At 37.1% G+C, this 25,373-nt stretch overlaps 3 protein-coding genes and 1 pseudogene across 3 annotated transcripts; all 4 read right to left on the reverse strand.

The window, feature by feature from the left end:
• Positions 1 to 1,531: 1,531 nt before the first annotated feature.
• On the reverse strand, positions 1,532 to 4,680 carry LOC146390813 (GTPase IMAP family member 1-like). The gene is made up of 2 exons (XM_084923815.1): positions 4,578 to 4,680; positions 1,532 to 3,418 (listed from the first exon to the last, which is right to left on the reverse strand). Exons 1-2 carry the CDS (start codon positions 4,582 to 4,584, stop codon positions 2,016 to 2,018), a joined length of 1,410 nt encoding a protein of 469 aa, XP_084779941.1. The 5' UTR covers positions 4,585 to 4,680; the 3' UTR covers positions 1,532 to 2,015.
• Positions 4,681 to 5,772: 1,092 nt separating this feature from the next.
• On the reverse strand, positions 5,773 to 7,531 carry LOC146390814 (GTPase IMAP family member 7-like). The gene is made up of 2 exons (XM_084918350.1): positions 7,445 to 7,531; positions 5,773 to 6,998 (listed from the first exon to the last, which is right to left on the reverse strand). Exons 1-2 carry the CDS (start codon positions 7,449 to 7,451, stop codon positions 6,052 to 6,054), a joined length of 954 nt encoding a protein of 317 aa, XP_084774476.1. The 5' UTR covers positions 7,452 to 7,531; the 3' UTR covers positions 5,773 to 6,051.
• A 4,116-nt stretch (positions 7,532 to 11,647) lies between these two features.
• On the reverse strand, positions 11,648 to 12,578 carry LOC146390815 (GTPase IMAP family member 7-like). Its single transcript, XM_084918363.1, has one exon. It carries the CDS (start codon positions 12,514 to 12,516, stop codon positions 11,743 to 11,745), a length of 774 nt encoding a protein of 257 aa, XP_084774489.1. The 5' UTR covers positions 12,517 to 12,578; the 3' UTR covers positions 11,648 to 11,742.
• An 8,779-nt stretch (positions 12,579 to 21,357) lies between these two features.
• On the reverse strand, positions 21,358 to 25,184 carry LOC146390816 (GTPase IMAP family member 7-like; annotated as a pseudogene).
• Positions 25,185 to 25,373: the final 189 nt, after the last annotated feature.

Genomic DNA, 25,373 nt, shown 5'->3' on the forward strand with positions numbered 1-25,373 from the left:
GGGGGGGGGGGGGGGGGGGGCTTAATTGATTGATTGATTAAATTCCAATGTCTTGTAATAACTGTAGCATATTTAGTATGCATATACAAATACATAGAATTTGAAATAATTCAATCAAAATCAGCCACATATGGTCTGAATGTGAGCCAGAAGCTACATTTTAGTGAAATTGTTAATAGGGACATGCTGTCTCATGCATAACGAACGCAAGCACAAGTTAAACACAAAGATACAAATGTTGTTTATCCATTTCACACCATTTCTGTTAAAATATGGCTATTTTAGACAAACATTTTAAAAATGATCTGAAATTGAAAAAATAAAATAAAAATAACAAGTTACATGTTTTACCAGCCACCTATTATGAATCCTGATTCTTCAAAAACAAAAACCATTTTCATGTTTTCTCCAATAAATTGTCAGAAAACTCATAAAACATCCAGTGGAACATGGTTTTCATCGTTACTCTGTGTCACAGATATGACAGTTATATGGTTTTGTGACTGAAAATCTTATATATATTGCATGATTTTGATGCTCAAAAGTAGTTATAGAAGAAATAGTATGATTAGATCACCATGTAGCATTAGAACTCCTGCTCACAGCTTCAAGAATATGAAACATAACACAGTCAAAATGACAAGACACTCTGGGCCACAGTGGGAAGGTGACAGTTGAATGTTAATACCACGTTTTTTGGGTGGAGTAACTTGTTTCTGGGTAAGGTCAAACTATTTGGCAACTGTACAAATACAAAATGAAACAGTCACAACGCTGAATCTCAGGTGTGGTCAAATAACAATAGTCACAAGTTATTTATTGGTGGCTGTAGCTCAGAAGGTAGATCTGCTAATCCTCCACTAATCTGAAAGATGGTGCTTCGATGTTTGGCTGCTGCAGTCTGCATATTGAAGTATCGTCAGGAGAGATACTGAACCCCGTTGTGAATGTTACATAGAAAAGCACACTGGCATTGAAAGAAAGTAACTGGGAATGAGGAAAACTGTATAACATGTTCTGAGTATAAGAAATGTTTCCTGTACCAATCTATTTACCACCGCAACGGTTTACACGGTCACTTAATAGTGAGGTGATTGGGTTCTCCTCAAGTTTAAAACGGTCAGCTCATGCATTCACACTATTGGAGCCAATAGAAGAAAATAGTCTTATGTGCACTGCAGGTGTCAATTTAAACGACAAAACAGTCTGTCTGTCTAACAGAATGGAATGGAAAGAAATTTAATGTATTATCTTAAATTACTTATTTTTTACTTTATAGTAAATACTCAGTAGCAAAATATACTTAATATGCTATATTTTGATGGATTTTATGCACCCATCAACAACAGCTGTGTTTTAGTGAGTAATAATAAAAAGCAGTTTAATACATGTGAAATAAAATTTTGTCATTGTCATAAGCAAACAATCCCAAGACAAACATATTACTTGGAGTTGTACTTAGAGCTGTTTGGCAAAGAGGTTTAAAGGTAAACTTTACAGGCAGACTTGTGTATTTACGAATACATGGACAATACCTTTTGATAACAGGATGGGTGTTTGGTTGGAATTGTTATCAATGAATCATACAATATACACGTGAAAAAAAACCGGAGTCACATAATTAAAAAGTTGTTTTATTGATGCACAGTACATGTAAATGATTATGTAAAGGTCCTCTGAAGCTGCTGGTACCTCTGCATATAAAAGCTTTAAAACATCACAAACCTGAGAAGATCAAACAATTCCATAATCAAGTTGCAACTGCCAGGAACACATGTTTATATTTTATCATACATGTTTTAATATATGACCACTACTTTGTATTTACTCAACATATTCAGGAACTTGCAAAACAGAATAAAATGTTTATTCTTTCCATAAAGATTCCAAATGTGCCAAATTATTAAACTATTTTAATACAATGGTTTACCCACACAGATTAATGACAATATTTTTATGTAAGCTTTATATGTATAATGATTAGGCTGTTTTATTATATGGCTGTGGATCTGTGTTTATTCAAATGGATTCCATGGATTGTATATTATCTCATACAAAGCATGAAGTCTATTCCAAATGGCCTCAAAACCCCCCACAACTTCCTTTTCAAAAGGTTCTGGGACTGGAATGGGGACTGATTCAGATGGAACAGGAACAGATGGAACAGATGGAACAGGAGCAGATGGAACAGGAATAGATGGAACAGATGGAACAGGAGCAGATGGAACAGGAACAGATGGAATAGATGGAACAGATGGAACAGGAACGGGTGGAACAGATGGAATAGATGGAACAGATGGAACAGATGGAACAGGAATAGATGGAACAGATGGAACAGATGGAACAGGAACAGATGGAACAGGAACAGATGGAATAGATGGAACAGATGGAACAGGAACGGGTGGAACAGATGGAATAGATGGAACAGATGGAACAGGAGCAGATGGAACAGGAATAGATGGAACAGATGGAACAGGAGCAGATGGAACAGGAACAGATGGAATAGATGGAACAGATGGAACAGGAACGGGTGGAACAGATGGAATAGATGGAACAGATGGAACAGATGGAACAGATCCCTTTCCAAACTTTGATTTGATCAACAAAGCTGAGACAATTGCAAATAATCCTGTGATGACAGCAAAACCCACAAAATATTTAAGCCATGATTTTTGTGCATTTTCCATGTGTCTCTTAATGATGTTAACTTTAGCCTGCTTTCTAATCTCTTCCTGTGACAGATTTTCTGATGACTTTCTAACCCGATTTTCCTCTTTTTGTATTTCTGTCTCCAATGTTTGGAGCTTTTCATTAGAGTAGTATCCTCCATTGTTTTCTGTCACTATATCTTCTATGCTATTGAGCAGCTCTGCCACCTGGAACTTGTTGCTTCTATATTCATCTTCCTGGTTGTTCTTCCAGTATTTATTGTCAATGACGTGGCACCGACTCCCACACTTCGTCACCAGATCACTCAGAGCTTCACTTTCATTAACAAAATCCTTGATCTTCATTCCTTCAGGGAGCTGGTCACCATGAGTAAAAACAACTGCAGCATATTTAAGAACATCTTCGGAGAAATGTTCACATAATTGTGCGATGACAGCCTTTTCGTGCTCTGTGAATTTCTCTGCTTTGAGCACAATGAGAAAAGCATGAGGACCTGGAGCACACTCTGTAATACAGCTCAACATCTCATGCTCCAACTTCTCAGACCTGCTTGGGTCAAAGAAACCAGGAGTGTCGATTAAAGTTAGGCTTCTTCCATCAACAGTCTTGGTCTCGCTCTGAGACAAACATGCGTTTGAGTCATTAAAATGATTAATCTTCAATCTGGTCTCGCCAAATATGGTATTAGCCAGACTGCTTTTCCCAGTTCCAGTTTTTCCCAGCAGGACAATTCTCCTTGTCTTTGTCACTGGAAGAAAAAAATGAATAGATGAAAAAATCTGATTAACTCATTACCTCATCTGCTTCCTGACATCTCTGATCAATTATCAGATTTCAGATCAAAAATCTATCAACCCAGTATCACAGCAAAACGTGTAATAGACACGCTGGACCACCGTGTCTATTACACACCATGCCTCTCCAAAACGTGAAATGGAGATGTATGAAGAATTTACGCGACCAGCAGGGGGCGATGATATATTAAGCTCAGTAATAAACAAAAAAACATAATTGCATAAGTACATTCAATTGTCATTAACAGTCACAAACTATTAAGCTTAATATGTATATACATGTAAATATGTTAATTATTTTTGTTTAACACTTTCCCACAATTATTTTCGTGTTGGCTTCAAATAAAAAAGCTCCCTCTGCTGTTACTGCAACTTCTACATGCTTGTCTTTCTCACGCTTTGGAGAGTCAAAGTGTTAAACAGACATGGGGGATATATGTGTCTGTATGTACCCTATCTCCTTAAAGGATGCCCCTGTGTCAGCAAAATTTTGCATGAACAATGTCACATATATGTTTTAACAAAACAGATTAGTTATAAATCCCAACTCTTTCTGGACTCTCTTTACCAACAAACATTTTTATCATTTAACAAATGAAAAGGGGTGATTTGTATTGTTTGTTTGTTTGTATTTTGCTTTTTGCTTTAAATTTCACACAAAGAAATGTGCTTCAAACCTAGTATCATTCTGGTTGATTTGAAGGAAAATATCACTGACATCTACAGCATAAGAGTGTCTGAAATCTTTTAGCTAATCATTCATCAGTGTCATTTATTGATCTTTGTGATTATGCTGCATATGGAGACTTCAACCAAACAGATGCAAGTACAAAGTAAATTTAAAGCATGTTTGAGATTTTAAAAGAAATCTTACTGCAGTACTACACTGCAAGCCATGTGTCAGCAAACAAGCCTTGATAACCCAGAAATCTTGCTTGTATTTATAAGATTGATAAAGCTTAGAGCAGCAATACTGTTAAACATTTTTTCATAGCAAAATAGTTCTTGAGATTAACTCAGTTAATTAAAAATATAGGTCACAGTTTAGGATTTTGATTACTAGAGCGACAAACACTCATACATTGGAGTAATGTCTATTCAATAGTTACTTACCCTCCATGCTCTCCAGAAAATAGAAATCTGTCAAAAATATAGTCTGGTTCACGATGTGTCTCTGCAGTGAGTCGTTTGCTTTTGTTCTCGTACTGCGGACTTACCTTATGCTTCGCTTCTGCTACCTGTCTAACTTGTTCTCTGGGTTTTAGCCAGAATAAGTGAACAAAACACTGTGCACGGTGTACGTTTACATATAATAATCCACAGTGCTGCAACACAGAGATAAAGATAATAAATAACTACATGACCCAAGAAGAAAGAAAAAGTTAAGCTGTATTTCATTGACCTTACAGATTTAAAAAAAAAAAAAAAAAAGTATTTCTATTCTTCAGAAAAGTGGAATTTATTTCTGCTTGAATATATGAATACTTCTTATATTGGACTTTAAACCCTTACCTTACACTACTAACTCCATAGATTCTTTGTTCTGTGAACTATATATAACTTATTCAAAGTTTGGATTTATGTTAACAAAATACAGATGTCTGCATTTTCTTTTGATTTATTTAGTCTCATTTGTTGCTGCATTTGTCAGTCAGTAACTTTTATACAGTCTGGAAACATGAGCAACTCTTAAAAACATTAAAACTGACATTATAATAAAATTTGTCAAAGATCAAATCTGTCAGTGGTCAGTCCAGTCATCCCAGCAGTTTCCATTACTGTTCTGGTTTAAAAATGGCTGTGGTAGATTTGGCTGATCCTGTTAAACTTTATCAGCTGGTTCAACTGAAGTAAAGTCAGCGGAAGCCAAATTAAGTAAAAATGAAAGTCACTGTTTAAGATGTCACTGCCTCTTAAACATGTTTGGCTAAACCTGCTGAGGAGGTTTAACAAGTTCAGCTGAATTAACATGAGGCTAGTAAATGAAAATTGTCAAGAAGTTGAAGAAACTTGGTTACATGTGAAACAATTTGCTGCTTTATTAGTGAAGACTTGTAGCAAAGAAAACATCAAGAAAAAGAAGCAACAGTTATTTGAAAGTTATAGATCTGTTATTGTAATACCCAGAGATTTTTTTAAGCTGGAGTAATGGACATATAAAAAAATCACATTCTTACATATCATTAAAAAAAGCTACTTCATTTATATGTTAACAGTAAGTATTCAACAAAAACTCTTAAGACATTTTGTACCATGCAAATACAGAAATCCAATCATGAGGAACAAAAGGATTCCAAAATGTCTCATTCTATAATTTTAACAATGACTCTATGATGGTAACTTATAAAGGTGAATGTGAGTAGTTGTGCCCAGTTTCCTAGCAGTATATGCTGATCCTGTACATCTGTGAATTGTAAAGGTACTTTTTTGAGAGCTTAACAGATGATTGAAAAATTCTGATATTTAATTTATAACCTGTTTTTACATTTAAAAAAATAAACAAAGTGTGCTTTAGTGTTGTAGTCTCCTTTCTTTGCTTCATCACCGTGCACCAGTTTCATGTCCGTCAAACGTGGTACTCCTGGTTTTATTTGGCTGCTGGCTCTGCAGATGCAGCTGGAACTGTGCTAGATGATGTTGGTGCATTGTTTTTAGCTACTTTTGCTGCAGCTGCTATTCCCAATGCTACTCCTACTCCTACTCCTACTAAACCTACAGTGCTGTCTTCTTTCCCTAATTGTATCGTCCCACCCAGGAATGCACCTAACAGATCCCCTGTTGTAACTCCTGCAGCTTTTGACAACAGATTTTTAAACACAGATTGTTTTGCCTTTGTTGCAGTTTCCTCTTCTGTAATGTTTGGAGATGACTGTTTGATGCGACCTTCCTCTTGTTGAATATTTCTCTTCACTTCTTGCAGCATCTCATTGGTAAAGCAGCCTTCTTTGTTTGCCTCAATAATCTTGTCAATGGTTTTGAGTAATTCTGCCACCTGATACTGGTTGTTCCTGTATTCATCTCCCTGGTTGTTTTTCCAGTATTTGTTATCAATGACGTGGCAGCGGCCGCCACACTTCTTGATCAGATCGCCCAGAGCTTCACTTTCATTCACAAACTCTTCGATCTTCATTCCCTTAGGAAGCTGGTCACCATGAGTAAAGATTATTATAGTAAATCTAAGCGCGTCATCTGAGAAATATTGATTAATTTTGTCTATTACACCCTTTTCATGCTCTGTGTATTTCTCCACTTTAAGCACAATGAGAAAAACATGAGGACCAGGAGCACATTCTGTGATACACCTCACTATTTCAGACTTCATGTCCTTCTCAGACCTGTCTGTGTCAAAAAATCCAGGAGTGTCAATAAATAATATGGTTCTTCCGCCGATATTCATGTCCTCTGACTGACATTCACTTGTTCCAGATTTGGGGGTATGATTTACTTTAAACACAGGCTCTCCACACAGGGTGTTGGCAATACTGCTCTTTCCAGCTCCAGTTTTTCCCAGGACCACAATCCTTCTTTTTAACTCTATAAAACAGTAATGATTCGGTGTCAGTTATTTATCTATTACTTTGTCAAAAACAGTGCAAGAAATAAACAGTAAATTGAAGTGCAAGTAAAACTGCATGATGTGTACAAGCCAGTCAGTACTGACTTACAAGTAAATATGGAAGAGTAGAAAAATGTAATTTCTCTGTTTGTTGATCAAAGTTTAGACTTAGCTGTTCAGATGGTGGATACAACTAAATCATTTTGAATTATTAACTCTATCAAGCATACACTCTGCATTATTCTGTTATATTCAGATTTACAGTCTTGAATATATTAGATAACATTTACATAACTACTTTAGGTATTCAGAGTAGATCATGTTGACTGACAAAAACAATCTCTTTCAGAGAACTTTCTTCCTTTGTGATCCCACATTTCTGTTAATCATTAATGCAGAAAACATGATAATAACTGCGACTCACCGTCCATGTTTTTGAAAGCTAAATCAGCGCAGAGACACACGATTACTCAGATCCTGTGAACGTTGTGACTGCGCCGTTCGGTTGTTTCTGTACCTGTTGGACTTGTTTCTCAGCAGCAAACTAAAGTGATGAGCTTACCTCATAGTGTGTTTTTCTTTTTTTCCACACCTGGCAACAGCATGAGAAAACTATTGTGCATATTTAAATGTTATTTATTTAAATAAATTAATAACAAAAACACAATTTTTCTTTTCCTTTCTACATAAAAATCTTGGCGAGCATATTGTTATAACCCAAAGTTAAATATGTCTGTAGTAAATATGACATAAGCAAAAGAGAGTTTATACTTTTTATACTGTTCTAGAATACTATAATGAAAAGTTTTACTATATATACATAAAAGGTGTGTGTTACGTATTTGAAATCTTCAAGCAGCTGTTTCCTTTAGGGTTCGCCTCAGTTGATCATCTGCTTCCATCTCACCCTAACCCTAGCTTCATCCTCTGTTACACCAACACTCTCACTCTTTGAGCAAGTGTTTGGGCATCAGTGAGAAGAAAAAACTCCCTTTTAACAGGGAGAAAAAGGAAATGAGGGCACAGGCATAACTATATAACTTTATTATTATTATAACATTATTCCAATATATCAAAAATACAAAATAAACTCAAAATGCTGCGACACAGACGCAGCCATCCGACAATTGTAGTGTATCTACGGGAGCATTCAGGTCACCTGATCATGCCCTAACTATATGCTTTCGCAAAAATTAATGTTTTAAGTATTGTATGAGCACCCTGAGAGCAAAGTGCTCTAATGGGGTGATTTGGTACTATATGGTTTTTAAGATAAGATGGGACCTGATTATTTAGGATTATTTAGCCAAGCCTTTCTAATTTTGTCTCCATCTTTGTCAAACTTGGTCACTGCTAATGAAAATGTTATCATCTGCAACTCTACCAGGGCTACATCATCATTACATCTGTCTCCCTCTCATTCACACAGGTATTCTATAATTCTACTGGACATAGTTACTCCCTACACTCACTACAGTTCACAATGAAATGTAATGAAATGTGCACACTATAAATAGATTCAGTTACTGCTGGGATAATGAATAATTATACCTAACTTAATGAATGTCTTTTTAGTTAAATAGCTGACTTGTTTTTACCCCATGAGAGTTTGGTGAACTGTCCCTGTGCCCTATGACAGCTGGGCAGGCTCCAGCCTCACTATAACCCTGATTTGGATAAGCAGAATAAACTGGATGGATGAATACTTTTCTTTTTTTTCTTTCATTCTCTTTTCAGCTGCTTTTGCATCTTTTTCTGACTTTGATCAATATTTACATTCATTTTCATATTCAAAACCAAGGCAGCTACAAGAGAGCCTTTGTTGAAGTGGGTAATTCATTTTCACTTGCAACAGAAAAATCACACAGAAGAGGGACTATTTGGGAAATGTAAGTCAAGTTTAACATGATTTGTATTTGACCTGAAATACAATCTAAAATCCAATTATGATGACACTTTGTCATTTAGTCAGATTTAGCAAATAAAATGATTTGCCATCATAATTAGAGTCATAATGTAATATCTAAAAATCCAGAAATGTTTGGCTAAAATGAAGGGAGTCGTTCAGATATTCAAGTAAAAATTCTACAGTACTACACTCATTCACCTTTTTTATACATACACACACAGACACATATATTACTTTAGGAATTTTTTGTTGACTTCACATTAGAAATGTTTTAGCTGGCAGAACAAAGATGCAGGAGAATCTGTTTCTGCTCATTCTGATGGGTAAGTGGATGATCTTATCAATCATACAGCAGTACTGTTAGCTTAAAGCAATAAGAGTGATTCTGGACTGATGCGCCTGTTAAATGGCAGTAATGGTGAAATAATTGTCTTCGGAGCCTTATATAAACGAGAGGAACAGTGTAAGTGATTTTCTGTATTAACCATTTTCTTTTATGATGAATTGTTTGAATTAGTTTCAGTTGAATTGTTTTTAAGCTGTACAAACAAACCACAAGGAGTAATAGCTTTTCTCTGTATCTATTATTGTACGATCTACTGTGCAATATAGAGCGCCTTGAGGCAACTGCTGTTGTAATTTGGCGCTATATAAATAAAATTGAATTGAATTAATATTTATTTATTTTTTGCCACTGTTTTTAGGTCAGTATTCACGTGTTCACTCTACAAGTACCACTTAATTGAAGAGAGAAAAAAAATGGGATGAAGCACAAACACGCGGACCTGGCAACACTATTTAACAATGCAGATGTGGAGAGACTTTGAGACTGTGAGACTCTGCAGATAATTCTGACAATGCCTGGGTTGGACTGTACAGCATCCCTGGACAAGAAAACAGAAGATGGCACTGGTCTCTGCCAGGAGTCGAGTTCAATAATACTGATGCTAGCAGAGACGTATCATTTGGCTAGCAGAGAGCCAAATGATATATCTGGCTTAGAAAACTGTGCATGAATGGACAAACCAAATATTTTGACTCTTCCCATAGGAAGAGCACTGATGGAACTTATAGCAGAGACAATTGTTGCAATAAAATTTAGGTGAAACATTGAGTGTCCTGGTATCGTGCAAATAGAGTAGAATAGACTACAAATAGGCTATAAAGGTGAAATCCTGTGTTTTTGTGTCTCATGTCTACTTTTTTTTCTCCCTGCATTTGAGCTGCCATGTGCAAGTATGATTTATTTTTATATTATAGAGCAAGGCCAAAGTTTACTTACTTTTTAGACAAAAATGTGTGATTTAAAAAAATATCTGTCACTATTGTATGCCTTATAGAAAATGTGTTAATTGTATGTATTTGTAATCATGTATCTTTGATAGATAAAATAACAACAGTCACTTGGAAGTGAGACTGTTAATCACAAAAATGGTGGACAGAAAATAATTTTCCAGTTTAGAATAAATCAGAATAAATCAGATGACTCAGTTAACAGTTTGGATTTATTTACATAACATCAACATATCAAGGAGTTTATGACTTCTCTGTTTTTCTTTTCTCAAAGAAAAGACATAAAACTTCACAATATGTGAAGTTACAGCACAATTTACCCAGACGTACTTCTTTTTCAGTCAGGGTCCTTTTACAACATCCATATTAGCTCAGGTAATGAAAATACAATTATGGCATAGACAGGAAGTAAACTTTAACATTTGAAGTTCAAGTCTTGCTTAGACGATGTGAAGCATCTCATGGACCTTTTTTCTTGGATTATGCATCAACCTTATGCAAATCAGTTGTAATTTATTTGAACAAATGTAGAAAGAAGCACTTCCTTTCTTCTGTGATGCATTTACTTTACTACATAAACTAGACATTATGTTGCCAACGTTAACATTTCTCATGTCACCATCGAGCATTTCTAAAACCCAACTTCAGTATATGCAGTGTGGACTCCCAGATGGAAATAGCAATGAATCTAGATATTCAAAGTTTTCATCAGGCTACCTTTAATATTTTCAAGGTTTTTGTTTTATGTTTTAAATCAAACATTTCAGCATTTTGTATATTTTCCAAAATGGCACAGCCTCCCCTTCTGAACATCTTCTAATCATGTCGTCACTCAGGATTTGTGTCGTGTGGAGGCGAGGAAGTGACCCAAACGCAGGACTCGTGGATAGTGAAGAACTGAAGATGGTTTATTATGAAGCGTGGATGAACAGGGCAGGAACGAAAGGACTGACTGGCTGAAAGACTGAATAGCTACAAGAACTGAACGCAGTGTGTGTGTGTGTGAAACATAAAAATAAAAAGCCAAACAACAAGCGGGTCCTGTCAGGTCCTGTCAGGTTTACATTATCATATACCAAATCCCTACATAATATAACCAGCTCCCAGGTAGAATTAATGTTGTTCACTGTAAGAAACTACAAAGTTTCATCAATAGTTTTTATTTCTGTAAGCACTACTAAAAAAAGGAAGAAGGAAAAAGGATATATACATTTCCATATAATATGTACGTGATTCATTGAATTATAATGTGACATAATCAAGTTTAAATCAAAGCATTCACCCCTACTTGCTAACATCTACAAGTAACAAACACTTAGTTTGTTACAAGTAAAAGTAGCATTTTTAGCATTTATTCAAGGAAAAGTAATGTTTGGCCAGCACTATTTTTCCTTGAATAAATATCTCAATAGTTCCTCTACTATCTCTACTTATAAAGTAATCATACAAGTCATAAGAAAACAACACTCCTTTCTCTGCTTTTTTTGCTGTCCACTCTGTCGTTGTCATGATCCTAACCATTATTTAACAGTGTGTTCCAGGACAGCTTTAGCAGCTTTCTGAATGGCTTCCGATGCACTTTCTGATTGTTCAGCTGCAGCATATCCTAACTGACCTCCCTCTAACCCTTTCTGTGCAGCCAGTGATACTGTTGCATCTGTCTGCTCCTGCAGATTCAAAAAAGTTGATGTGACCATCTTTGCCACACCAAGAAAGGCTCCAACCAATACGCCTGTTGCTGTACCTGCAAATATAATCAGCAGCTTGTTCATCACACCCTTTTTAGCTTCAATTGCAGTCTCTTCAACCGACATGTTTGCTGATGACTGTCTAATAAGCTCTTCCTCTTTCTGTAGTTCACTTTCTATCTTTTGTAGCATCTCATTGGTGTAGCAGCTTCCATTGTTTGCCTCACTTATTTTGTCTATTGTCCTGAGTATCTCTGCTACTTGGAACCGATTGCTCCTGTAGTCATCTTCTTTGTTGTTTTTCCAGTATTTATTATCAACAACATGGCATCTGCCTCCACAGTTCTCCACCAGATTGCTGAGCTCTTTGTTCTGACTGATGAATTCCTCGATTCTCATTCCCTCTGGGAGCTGGTCGCCATGAGTGAAGACAACGGCAGCGTATTTCATAGCATCTTCAGAGAAATCTCGACATATTTTTTTGATTACATCTTGCTCCTGCTGTGTAAATTTCTCCACTTTGAGGACGATGAGAAAAGCATGAGGTCCGGGAGCGCACTCTGTCATGCACCTCACTATCTCATCCCTGAGTAATTGCTCAGACATGCCTGTGTCAAAAATACTGCAAGTGTCAATAAAACTGATGTTATTTCCATTTACAGACTTAATTACTAAACGGGGCAGACTAATTTCAGAAACGGGTGAATGGCATACGTTGAAGACATTCTCTCCCAGCATGGTGTTGGCCAGGCTGCTTTTCCCAGCCCCAGTTTTTCCGAGTAGAACAATCCTCTTTGAAGTCAGTGCTAGAAGACAAAATACTCTGTGTAAATGAAGGGATGTAGAAGTCAATTTCAAAATGTCTTGTTGGTTTGCTGCTGAATAACCATAACCTGGTTATGGTTTTGTTTATGTGTTTATGAGTAAATGAATTTTCTATGAAATTGCCTGCTATTACATTTCCAGTCCTAAAGTTAAAATGGGTATTTTGAGCAAGTATGTTCATGATATTCACAACTTATGCCCAACCTACTGGCCTTAAATTGTTAACTACAAATAAGTGATGAGATGATTTTGCATGTGTTTGTTCATTAATCAAACTACTACTAATAGTAATACTAACACGACTACTACTACCACAATAATAATAACAATACCAAAAATACTACATTTTATTTTAGGCACCTTTCAAAACAAGAAACGTCACCTTACATGGGAGAGTTAAAACACTGTAACAAGAAACAAGAAATTATCAATGAGAGTTGATAGTTTAAAAAAACGTGTTTTAAGATGGGATTTGAAGTTAGAGACCAAGATCAATATTGAAGATTACTGTTAGAAGAAAGTTCCAGACGTGGGGGCAACTGCAACTGTAAAACACACTGAAGCACGAGTAGTGAAGTGGACAGAAGAAGAAGATCTGAGGGCATGGGCGTAACTTTGTGCTGAACATTAGGGGATTTATTTACCCAGATTAAATATATCTGTAAATTCCCAGATGATTAAACATGCAGCTATTTTGCGGGTAATAACAGAAATGAGTAAAGAATATCAACAGCCTATTTATGCAAGATAATTCATAATTTTATTGGTTGGGTCTGATTATTGGGCGGGTCATAACCCCCCTAACCTCCCTGGAAATTACGCCCCTGCCTGAGGGTGCAATTGGGTGTGTTATGCACAGTGTTGGGACTAACGCGTTATTAAGTAACGCGTTACAGTAACTACGTTATTATTGTGGTAACGAGCACGGTAACTAGTTATTATGCCAAAACCGGGAACGCGTTACTCGTTACTGGGATTTAGATAGGCTAGTTATTCGTTACTTCGTGTGGTGGCTATCGCGGAGCTTCCACAGATTCAATAACATTAGCAAGTGGTGGAGGCCAGCAGGTGGACGAAGGAAAAGGGAGGCAAGAGGAGAGACCCGAAGCGGCCGCTGGTCCGAGAGTGTCAGGTGAACTGAACTTCAGGTAAGAAGTTATGACCTGCAGTCCATCTGGGTCAGATTGAACCAAGTTTAGGTGGAGTTTATTTTCGTTACGCTGACTTTTTCGTACTGTGTGCTAGCTAGCATGAGGGAGTTTCTTTACAGCTGGGTGGGTGCTATGTTACTGATGTTGAACTTTATTTTGTTCATAAGGTTAATTATTAGAGTTGCCAACCGTCCCGTAAAAAACGAAATCGTCTCGTATTCAGAGAAAATATTACGGGTTTCGTATTGAGGTGAAAAGGAACACAGTTTGTCCCGGACTTCAGCTACAATGAAAAAGACACAAAGCTGGAGTTATTCTGTTTACGCTTCACAGCTGCCTCTTCTTCTCTCATCCTCTCACCCTCCCTCTCCTGTTTCTACTTCAATCATGAAACTGATCAATGATCAGCTGATCGGCTTTTCTCTCTTGTTTATTTATCGCCCACTTTGCGCCAGAAAGAGGAAACTAGCGGAGGTCGCGTTAAACAACAGCAGCACTTTTAAGCTTGATCAGCTGTTGTTAGAATTTATTTAATATTAATTTCTAGTATCAGCTGATGTTTGTTGGAGCCACAGCTGTAAACCTGCTGGTCATGATATCGGTTTGGTTATGTGATGAGAGGGAAACATGAAGATGAAACCAGATGAAACTACTGAATCATCAGAGCTGTGATGGAGAAACAGGTTTACCTTTTAGTTAACATGAATGAGTTGAAGGGAAGTTATGAACTGTTTCTGAGAGACAAATAACACCAGGATCCTTTTCTAAGTAGGCGACAGCTGGTAACTGTGCAGGGGCGGGTCTAGCAAAGTGTTGCCAGGGGTCCATGTAGGGCATTAAAAGGGAAAGGGGGGCACAAGGAAATACTTTCTTATTCTCATTTAAAATGTCTCACTTTTAAAAAAATAATTATCTGAGTCTTGCAACAAACAATTGATAGACTGATACATATATACCATCAGAACAGTGTACATCACTGTCACAACAGTGTTTATTTTCATTCAAAGGCTTTATGATTTTTCCTATAATGGTGGGCCGGTCTCTAGTCAAAATGCCCGGGACGATTTTTTTGTCCCAGTCCAGCCCTGTAAGCAGCTCATCTGCAGTCTGGTGTTACCTACATCTTCCTATTCAGAAGGCAGAATTTCCGAGTTCTGAGTACAATCGAAAGCACCACGACTGCAGTTTTTGTGTTGGATGTAAAAAGCAGGCTAGGATAGAATCAGGCGTGGGATTTCTCTCGTGGAAATGTGCACATTATTTTTTCCTTTCTATTGGTAGGTGGCACAGTGCACTTGTGGCAAGTAAGCAAGCTAGAAGACTGGCAGTCTTGCTGGGTATCCAGTTACGGAAGCAACACATTAACAAGAGAATTCTGAGTAAAATCAAAGTTACTTTCCCTAGTAACTAGTTACTCTGAAAGTAACGAGTAACTTGAAGTAACTGAGTTACTTTTGATAGAAGTAACTAGTAATGTAACTAAGTTACTAATTTAAAGTAACTTACCCAACACTGGTTATGCAGAAGTTCAGAGTTGTAATGCAGAACAAGCTTGTGGGTGACTTTGTTCTGTGGGTTTTATTGTTTAGAATTTAACCTCCTAAGACCCGAACTGCTTCATGGCATGCATTTTTAATTTCTCTTTGATATTTGGGCTGATTGGGACCTGATGAATGTAAAAACAAAGAATTACCAGATTTTTTTTTTTTTTTTACCTAATTTTTGTTTCTGAGAAAAATTAGATCCACATATGAGGACATTTGTTTTAAATTTTGATAGATCATTGCCAGTATAATGTCCTCGTAAGTGGACATCAGGCCCTTGTAGAGCAAAATTTTGTATTTTGGTCTAGACAACCCAAAATATGATGTCCACATATGTGGATGCCAGGTCCTAGCAGGTTAAAGCAAGGTCTCATAATAAGAGATAATATAGCTGTGGGTAATTTACTAATAGGACAGGTGCAGTTTCTTAATTGTAATAAAAACAAACAATGAACATAGGTCATGCATGTTAAATGTAGCACAAACTGTTTTCAACAGAATTGTTGCAGTAGAAACAGGTTTCAGCAAATGAGAGGCTCAGATGAGGGACTGTAACCTGTATGACAACATTTTGAAATCACATCCAGTAACATTCTTGTATACAGAACACTTAAATCAGTTCAAGGGATGAATTGAATTGGATTTGCCTGATTGACAAAACTTTATGTTTGTACTTTGCGACCGATGGTGTGAACAGATGATATGCAGGGTGTCTGTGTCACATATGGTCAAAGTGTATGCAGCTGAATTTGTGTAGGTCCATCACTAAAAACAGTAATGAGTATGGGCTCAAATTGTGGTCATAAATATTTTGTATTTGTAAATCAAATGCTTATTTGTGAACTGAGTTTTGTAACCGTGTAAACCAAAATATGTAAAAAAAAATTATGTTTGTGCATCTACAGATGAGAATTTGTGTGTGTGTGTGTAAAACAGATTTGTGTTTGTAAAAAATATTTACAGGAGTTACAAATTTTTTGGTTAAGGTCTGCTTACAGATACAAAGCAAAGAACTACGTGTAAAAACAGGACAATTCAGAGTTTGAATAAGGGTCTGGTAAAATGTTTCTGTTTCTCATCCTAGTGAAACAAGTTTTAAACAAAGAAGGGAGTTTTAATTAAGTTAAGTATGAAAAATGGGAGAAACTGATTCATTTATTCCCTCTTGACAGTTTACTGGTACATGCACATGTAATGCTTCATCATTAATGCATAACTGCAGATTACACAATCAATCAGTGCATGAAATCCAATGTCTTTGAAATCAGCTGCTTTTTTAAAATAAATGTAGCACTATTATTTTTTTCTGAAAAAATATAACATTTTCAGGGCTCAAAACACATTTAAGCTCTATTAACTAAATCAATTTTACACCCACTTCAAGTGTCACAATCAATCTTGATCTGCGGGCTAAATATGAACTAGAAGCTACATTTGAGGGAAATTAGTGAGACGGTCATGCTGTCTCATGCATAACAATAACAAGCACAAGCAGGAACAAGAAGTGAAGCAACAAATAGCCAAGATAACCACTAATCCTGAGACATGCTTTCATCCTGGCCTCAGGCTACAATTTTAAAAGACTGCTTCATGACCTAAAGTTGTTTGATCACTATGGTGTGACTTGTCCTTCCAGTTGGGGAGGATGAGGGAATGAAGATGGGACAAGGACACATTGTGGAAGAGAGACAGAGATTAATACTAACTCATGATTACATGCAGAGAGTTGTATAAACACATAGTGAGTGAAAAGGGTAAGTGAAAAAGAAACAGTGCAATATGGGAAGCCCCCAGCAGCCTAGACCTATTGAAGCATAACTAAGGGAGGATTCAGGCTCACATTATCCAGCTCTAACTATATGCTTTAGCAAAAAGGAAAGTTTTAAGCCTAGTCTTAAAAGTAGAGAGGGTGCCTGTCTCCTGATTCCAAAGTGGAAGCTGGTTCCACAGAAGAGGGGCCTGAAAACTGAAGGCTCTGCCTCCCATTCTACTTTTAAATACTCTAGGAACAACAAGTAAGGCTGCAGTGTGAGAGCGAAGTGCTCTAATGGTACTGCTAATACAGTACTGTGTGGTCTTTAAGATGAGATGGGGCCCTATTGTTCAAGACCTTGTATGTGATGATGTGATCCTTCCTCTGCACATGCCTCTCTAACTGTCTCCATCTTGGTCACTGCTAATGTAAATCTTATCATCTTTAAGTCTATCACCAGCGTTAGTCCTTGAAAATTTACCATTATATCTGTCTCCCTATCATTCACACAGCTATTTTTTGATTCTACTATATACATCTCTTCTCTCCATTACATAGGTTGCCTTTCACCTGCTCCCTATGCTCACTACAGATCACGTAGTCTGTTGCCCTATGACAGCTGGGATAGGCTCCAGCCTCACTATAACCCTGATTTGGATAAGCGGAAGAAACTGGATGAATGAATCCTTCTCTTTTTTCCCTCTCGTTCTCTTTTTAGCTTGTTTTGCATTATGTTATGTAAAGCATGTTCCTGTTTTCAGTTCTTCCTTTTCTGACTTTGATCAATAGTTTCATTCATTTTCATATTCAAAACCAAGGTCACTACAAGAGAGCCTTTCAAAGTCAAAGTCACCCTCTGTTTTCTCTGTTGTTTAGACATATTAGCTTTGAACTTCACTGCACAGGACGTGAAATTGCTGCTACAGAAGCCACATTATGTTGAAATGACACCAACACCAAAAACTAAAGAGATGCACAAGTTTTGTTGCCTCTGCTATTGTGTGAGTACTTTAAGATCCAGAGGTTCCAGTTCATGTCTGAGTTCTTTAAGCTGACTTGAATTTGATGGTTTTGATGGTCTTTCCCACATAGCAAAATTGGTATGGTCCGGATCTGGCCCACACAATGTGCTTACACATGGCCCACATACTGCAAAGAATGACGGCCCTTTGGTGGCCCAGATCTGGTTTGCCAAAGGTGGCCCACACATGGGGCCACCTGTGCTGGCCCATGTGTGGATTACTCAAAGATGTGATACACTTTCTCTTAACTGAGTGCTTCCTAACTACATTCATACACACTCACGACATACAGACTGGAGAAGCAAGGGATCGAACGACTAACCTTCCAATCAATAGGTGACCTTCTCTACCGCCTGAGCTAAAGCCATCAACTGGCAAAGATGAATAAACCCTCACTAGGGTTTGGATAAAGTGTAACCTCACAAACCTCTCAAACCTGCATTTGAAACGTTGGCTACCATAGCAGTATAGTATTGCAACATGGCATTTGGGTCTTCTAACTAAACCAGGAAAATAGGAACATAAACAGTGCCATCATTGCCAGACCTGGCCCACATCTGGTTGACATACACCCTGCCATAACACCAGTCAGTCAGAAGTGCCAGCTTGATTATGGATCCCGGCCAGAGCTGTTTTCTATGAGCCTGGGCCACATAAACCAAACCACAATCGAGCAAGATGTGGCATGCCATCACATACACAGTGCCATCTATGCCAGGCCTGGCCCATATCTGGATGACATACATCTTATCATGCCAGAAGTCAGCCAGCAGTGCCGGCTTGACACCAGATCCGGGCCAAACCTGCTTGCTATGTGGGTGAAGGACCCATCCCATCCTGGCAACAAACTGTTCCAAGTTCTGCAATCAGGCAGAAGGTTCTGCATCATCCGGGCAAGAACAGAGAGAGGAGCTTCTATCCCCAGGCAATCCAGGTCCTAAACCAAAGGACATTTTCAGATTTTCAATATAAAATTTCAAGATTGTTTATGATATTGTATTTTATTTATTCACTTAATGTACCCTGTTTTTCCTGTGTTTGTGTCTCTCTGGGTACATGCAGTTAGTGGGGTTAGATTAATGATGCTAAATTGCCCTGCCCATAGGTGTGAATGGGAGTGTGAAATGTTGTTTTCAAATATTTTTTTTTTTTTGGAGTATGCAGTCTTATGCATAATTAAAACAAGCACAAGCAGGAACAGAAAGTCTAGCAAGAAATAGCAAAGATAACAACCACTGATCCTGAGACACGCTGTGATCCTGGCCTCAGGCTACAGTTTTAAAGAAACTACTACTTGACCTGAGATTGTTTGAGCACTGTGGTGTGATAAGTCCATCTAGAACACGTAAATACGTAAATATATGTTGTTTATCCATTTCACAGCATTTTTTATTTTAAAATTTTTAAAGAATGGTCTGAAATAAAAAAAATAAAAAAGTTATTACATGTTTTACCAGCCCTGATTCTTTAAAGTTTTCTCCAGTAAATTGCCAGAATACTCAAAACACATCCAGTTAACATAGTTGTCATTGTTACTCTGTCACAGAAATAACATTAACATTAAATTATTCCATGATATCCATAATACTTCATGATTTTTATGCTCAAAAAGTGCTTATAAAAGAAAAAAGTACTATTAGACCATCACCATGTAGTATTAGAACTCCTGCTCACAGCTTCAAGAATATGAAACATAACACAGTCAAAATGACAAGACACTCTGGGCCACAGTGGGAAGGTGACAGTTGAATGTTAATACCACATTTCGAGTGGAGTAACTTGTTTCTGGGTAAGGTCAAACTATTTGGCAAATGTACAAATACAAAGTGAAACAGCCACAGCGCTGAGTCTCAGGTGTGGTCAAATAACAATAGTTACAAGTTAGTTATTTGTGGCTGTAGCTCAGAGGGTAGATCTGCTAATCATCTACTAATCTGAAAGACAGTGTTTCAATGCCTTGCTGCTGTAGTCTGCATGCTAAAGTATTGTAGGGCACAACACTGACCCCAAGTTGATAGAGAAGCGCATTTGCATTGAGAGAAAGTGCTTGGGAATGAGGTAAGCTGTATAAAGTGTTCTGAGTGCAAGAAATGTTTTGTGTATCAACCCATTTACTACTATGAAATGTATTTGCAACTCACTAATAGGATATTAGTGGTGGCTTCACAAGTTTTAAATATGATGAATACATATAGGCAGCATAATGGTGTGAGGGTTTACACTGTCATTTCACACAGATTAATGGCAGTATTTTTTTTTATCTAGGCTTTAAAGGACAATATATAATGACTAAGCTATTTTATTATCTGGCTGTGGATCTTTGTTTATTTAAATGGATTCTTCCAGTATTTATTGTCAATGACAATAATCTGAAGACTGATCTCTTCCCGTGACAGATTTTCTCATGTCTTTTTAATGATTTTTTATTCTTTTTGTATTTTTTCTCTTCACTGTTTGGAGCTTGTTATTGGCGTAGTAGGCTCCTTTGATTTTCCAGCTGTGGCTGCATTGGCTCCCGACAGCATTTGAGATTTTAAACAGTCAGCTTATACTTTTGCACACTTGGAGCCAATGGAACAAGTCTCATTCTTATGTACACTACACCGTGTTACCTTGAATGACAAAGTCTGTCTGTGTCTAAGAAAATGGAATGGAAAGTGAATAAGTTTACATAAAATTATGTTTTATTACTTTTATGCTCCAATCAACAACAGCTGTGCTTTAGTGAGTGAAAGTGAGGCAGCAAATTGATACATTGAAATAAAATGCTGTCATTGTCATAAGGCAGTGGTTCCCAAACTTTTTTTGCTAGGCCCCCCTTTGTTTTACAGGAAAAATGTTTGCGGGCGCCCGGGCCCCGTGCTAGCAGTGTCCAAGCAGTTTTTTTTCCCCTTTTCACACCGCGCCCCCCCTGCAATTGCTTTGCGGGGGGGCTCTGTCATAAGGAAATGATCCCATGACAAACATATTACTTAGTTTAATACGTATCTGTTTGGCATATTGAGGGAAAACCTCACATGAAAAACTGTGCATCCATTTATACACGGACGATTGTTTTTTGATTGGAATTGTTATCAATGAATCATACAATATACACATGGACCCATAAAGAAGCACAAGGAGAGTCACATAATAAAAAAAACCCACCTGTTTTATTGATGTACAGTACATTTATATGATTGTGTAAAGGTCCTCTGGAGCTGCAGGAGACATCATACAGGTTTAACAGGTAAAATAGTGCTGGTACTGCAGCATGTAAAAGCGTTAAAACATCACAAAGCTAAGAAGAACTTCTGATCAAGCAATTTCAGATTATAATCAAGTAACACCCATTTATTTTTTACTATACATGTTTTAATATATGACCACTACCTTTTATTTACTCAACATGTTTAGGATATTACAAAAAAGAAACACATTTATACTTTCCATGAAGATTCAAAATCGGCCAAAAAAAAGGTATTTTAATCTCATGGTTTAGCCACACAGATTAATGCTATTTTTATGTAAGATTTAAAGGACAATATATGATGATTAAGCTGTTTTATTATCTGTCTGTGCATCAGTGTTTATTCAAATGGATTCCAGGGATTGAATAGTCTCTCATACAAAACATGAAGTCTACTCCAAATGGCCTCAAAACCCCCCACAACGTCCTCTTCAGAAGGTACTGGGACTGGAATGGGGAATGATTCAGATGACACAGGAATAGATGGAACAGATGGAACAGGAACAGATGGAACTGGGACAGGGACTGGATTAATTGGAATTGGGATTTTCTCTGATATTTGTTCTACCACATAAGCTGCCACTTCTGTTAATACCTTCCCAAACTTTGATTTGATCAACAAAGCATACAGGTGCATTTTCCATGTGTTTCTTAATGATGTTAACTTTAGCCTGCTCTCTAATATCTTCCTGTGGCAGATTTTCTGATGACTTTCTAACCCGATTTTCCTCTTTTTGTATTTCTGTCTCCAATGTTTGGAGCTTTTCATTAGAGTAGTATCCTCCATTGTTTTCTGTCACTATATCTTCTATGCTATTGAGCAGCTCTGCCACCTGGAACTTGTTGCTTCTATATTCATCTTCCTGGTTGTTCTTCCAGTATTTATTGTCAATGACGTGGCACCGACTCCCACACTTCCTCACCAGATCACTCAGAGCTTCACTTTCATTAACAAAATCCTTGATCTTCATTCCTTCAGGGAGCTGGTCACCATGAGTAAAAACAACTGCAGCGTATTTAAGAACATCTTCAGAGAAATGTTCACATAATTGTGCGATGACAGCCTTTTTGTGCTCTGTGAATTTCTCTGCTTTAAGCACAATGAGAAAAGCATGAGGCCCCGGAGCACACTCTGTAATACAGCTCAACATCTCATCCTCCAACTTCTCAGACCTGCTTGGGTCAAAGAAACCAGGAGTGTCGATTAAAGTTAGGCTTCTTCCATCAACAGTCTTGGTCTCGCTCTGAGACAAACATGCGTTTGAGTCATTAAAATGATTGATCTTCAATCTGGTCTCGCCAAATATGGTATTAGCCAGACTGCTTTTCCCAGTTCCAGTTTTTCCCAGCAGGACAATCCTCCTTGTCTTTGTCACTGGAAGAAAAAATGAATAGATGAAAATATCTGATTAACTCATTACATCTGCTTCCTGACATCTCTGATCAATTATCAGATTTCAGATCAAAAATGTATTAACCCAGTATCACAGCAAAGTAAGATGGACAAGAAAAGTTCAGAGCCATCAGGTCCTCAGTTTAGAAAAAATAAAAAAGTAGAGGAGGAGAAACGAGCAAAAGATACAGGTAAGCAGATGTGTCATTGGATAATGGCAGGTCATCCTGAAACAATCAGAATACTTTATTAATCCCTAAGGAAATTATGTGGGTTGGTCCAAGAAGATGTTGCAGATTTTAATATTAATTAGTCATTGTCAGTTGTTGATTCTTCCTGTTCTCATTGTATGACGAATTATGATGGCTGTTTGGTAGCCGTTTACATACTATGCATACTCTCTCTCTCTTCATATTGTGTGTGTGTACAACAGTTTTATGTTAATGTACAGTACTTAATATGTTTTTTTTGTGTGTGTGTGTGTGTGGGGGGGGGGGGGGGGGGGGGGGGGGCGCGCCAGAGGGAGTGTTCGCCCGGGGCACCAAACAGGCTAGGACCGCCACTGCCCTATGTCAATGTGTCTAGTTTTCCTTCCCTTGTCTCGTTATGTCTAATGAATCCCAGCTGTGTTTCGCTCCTGTTTCCCATTTCCTCATTACTGACTTGTATATTTAAACCCTGTGTTTTCCTTTGCCCTTTGTTGCGTTGTACCTCCTCATGTGTGTGAGTCTCCCTGTGTTAAAGAGTTCAAGCGTTAGCTCCTCGTTTCTTGTTTCCTGGTGTTTGAGCTGTCATTTCCCAGTGTTTTTGTTTCTAGTTTTTTTTTTTTTTTTTGTTAGCTTATGTTTGGACAGTTTTCCCAGCAATAAAGCTGCCGCCTTAAGTTTGTTTTGTATTTGAGTTCTGCATTTGGGTCCATTTCCTTTCTGCCAACCACAGCTACACATGAAGGATTTCTTGTGACACAACTAAATTTAAAGCATGTTTGAGATATTAAAAGAAAAGCATGAACTACCTTAATGCAGTACTACTTTGCAAGCCATGTGTCACCAAACAACCCTATATAACCAAAAATCTTGCTTGTATTTATAAGATTAATAAAGCTTAGAGAACCAAGATTTTTTTTATAAGGAAATAGCTCTTGAAATGAACTCAGCTGATTAAAAAAAAAAAACAGGTCACAGCTTAGGATTTTGAATGACAAAAAAAATCATATTTTTGGAGTAATGTCTATTTAAAAGTTACTTGTCCCCTCTATGCTGAGGAAAGTGTGTCAAAAATACAGTCTGGTTCATGATGTGTCTCTGCAGTGAGTCATTTGCTTTTGTTCTTGTACTGTGACTTGACTTGTGCTTCGCTTCTGCTACTTGTCTAAGTTGTTATCTGGGTTTTAGCCAAAAGAAGCGAACAAAAACTTCACACACTGTATATTTACATATAATAATCCAAAGTGCTGCAATGTAGAGATAAAGATAATAAATAACTACATGACACAAAAAGATCATGATGCAAGAAGAAAGAAAAAGTTAAGCTGTATTTCATTGCCCTTAGGGATGTTTTAATATTTTTATTTCTATTCTTCAGGAAAGTGGAATTTATTTCTGTTACAGTGGTCCCTCGAGTTACGTTATAAAAATAACCCGTGATAAGTGAAATCCGCAATTTTTTATAATTATTACAGATGTTGTAAGCCTTTAAAACCCCTCACTACACACTTTATACACTTTTCTCAGACAGGCATGGACATTTTCACACTTTTCTCTCTTGTTTAAACACTCTCAAAGTTCAAACCTTGTAGAAAAAGAAGTCCACCCGCAGGTGACGATGTTTTGTCGACATTGTTGTGCTTGTTGGGGAGAAAACTTACAAACATACAATACAGCACTTCAGAGTCACACTGCTAGTGATCAAAGATTTATGTAAATTTGACAAGCTCAACACATTGTGTACTGTACAGGAGACACGGCACGAGATTGATTGACAATGGTCTACAGCCAATCAGGAGGGACCACTGTTTATGAATTATTTTTATATAGGTCTTCACATGTTTCTTTAATGCTACTGACTGCATAGATTCTCTTATTTTGTGAACTATATATAATTTTTTCAAAGTTTCGATCGATATTCCTAGAATACCACAGTCTGCATTTTGTTTTGATTTATTTAGTCTCATTTGTTGTTACATTTTTCAATATATGAAACTTTGATAGTAGTCTGGAAACGTGAGCAACACTTAAAAGCATTAAATTGAGGTTACAGTAAAGTTGACTTAAGCTGATATCTGTTTTTTAAAAGAAAATAACAGATGAATTATTTAATTGAAATGTAAGTAACTGAATCTGTTACTTACTGCTCATCATTAACATGAGGCTATTCAGCTGATAAATGAAATCTGTCAAGAAAAATTCAAGACACTTGGATACATGTGATAAAATTAGCTGTTTTATTAGTGAACATTTGTAACAAAGAAACCGTCACAAAACAGAAGCAAAAGTTATTTGAAAGTTATAGATATATTAATGTAAAAATGTAAGATTTTTTAAGCT

The sequence above is a fragment of the Perissodus microlepis genome, chromosome 3 (assembly GCF_051167445.1).
Source record: "Perissodus microlepis isolate ML-2025 ecotype Zambia chromosome 3, ASM5116744v1, whole genome shotgun sequence".
Taxonomy (NCBI): Eukaryota; Metazoa; Chordata; class Actinopteri; order Cichliformes; family Cichlidae; genus Perissodus; species Perissodus microlepis.

What these genes read in the sequence shown, in the direction of transcription:
- LOC146390815 (XM_084918363.1), bottom strand. Translation starts at nt 12,516, where the DNA reads ATGTCTGAGCAATTACTCAGGGATGAGATAGTGAGGTGCATGACAGAG.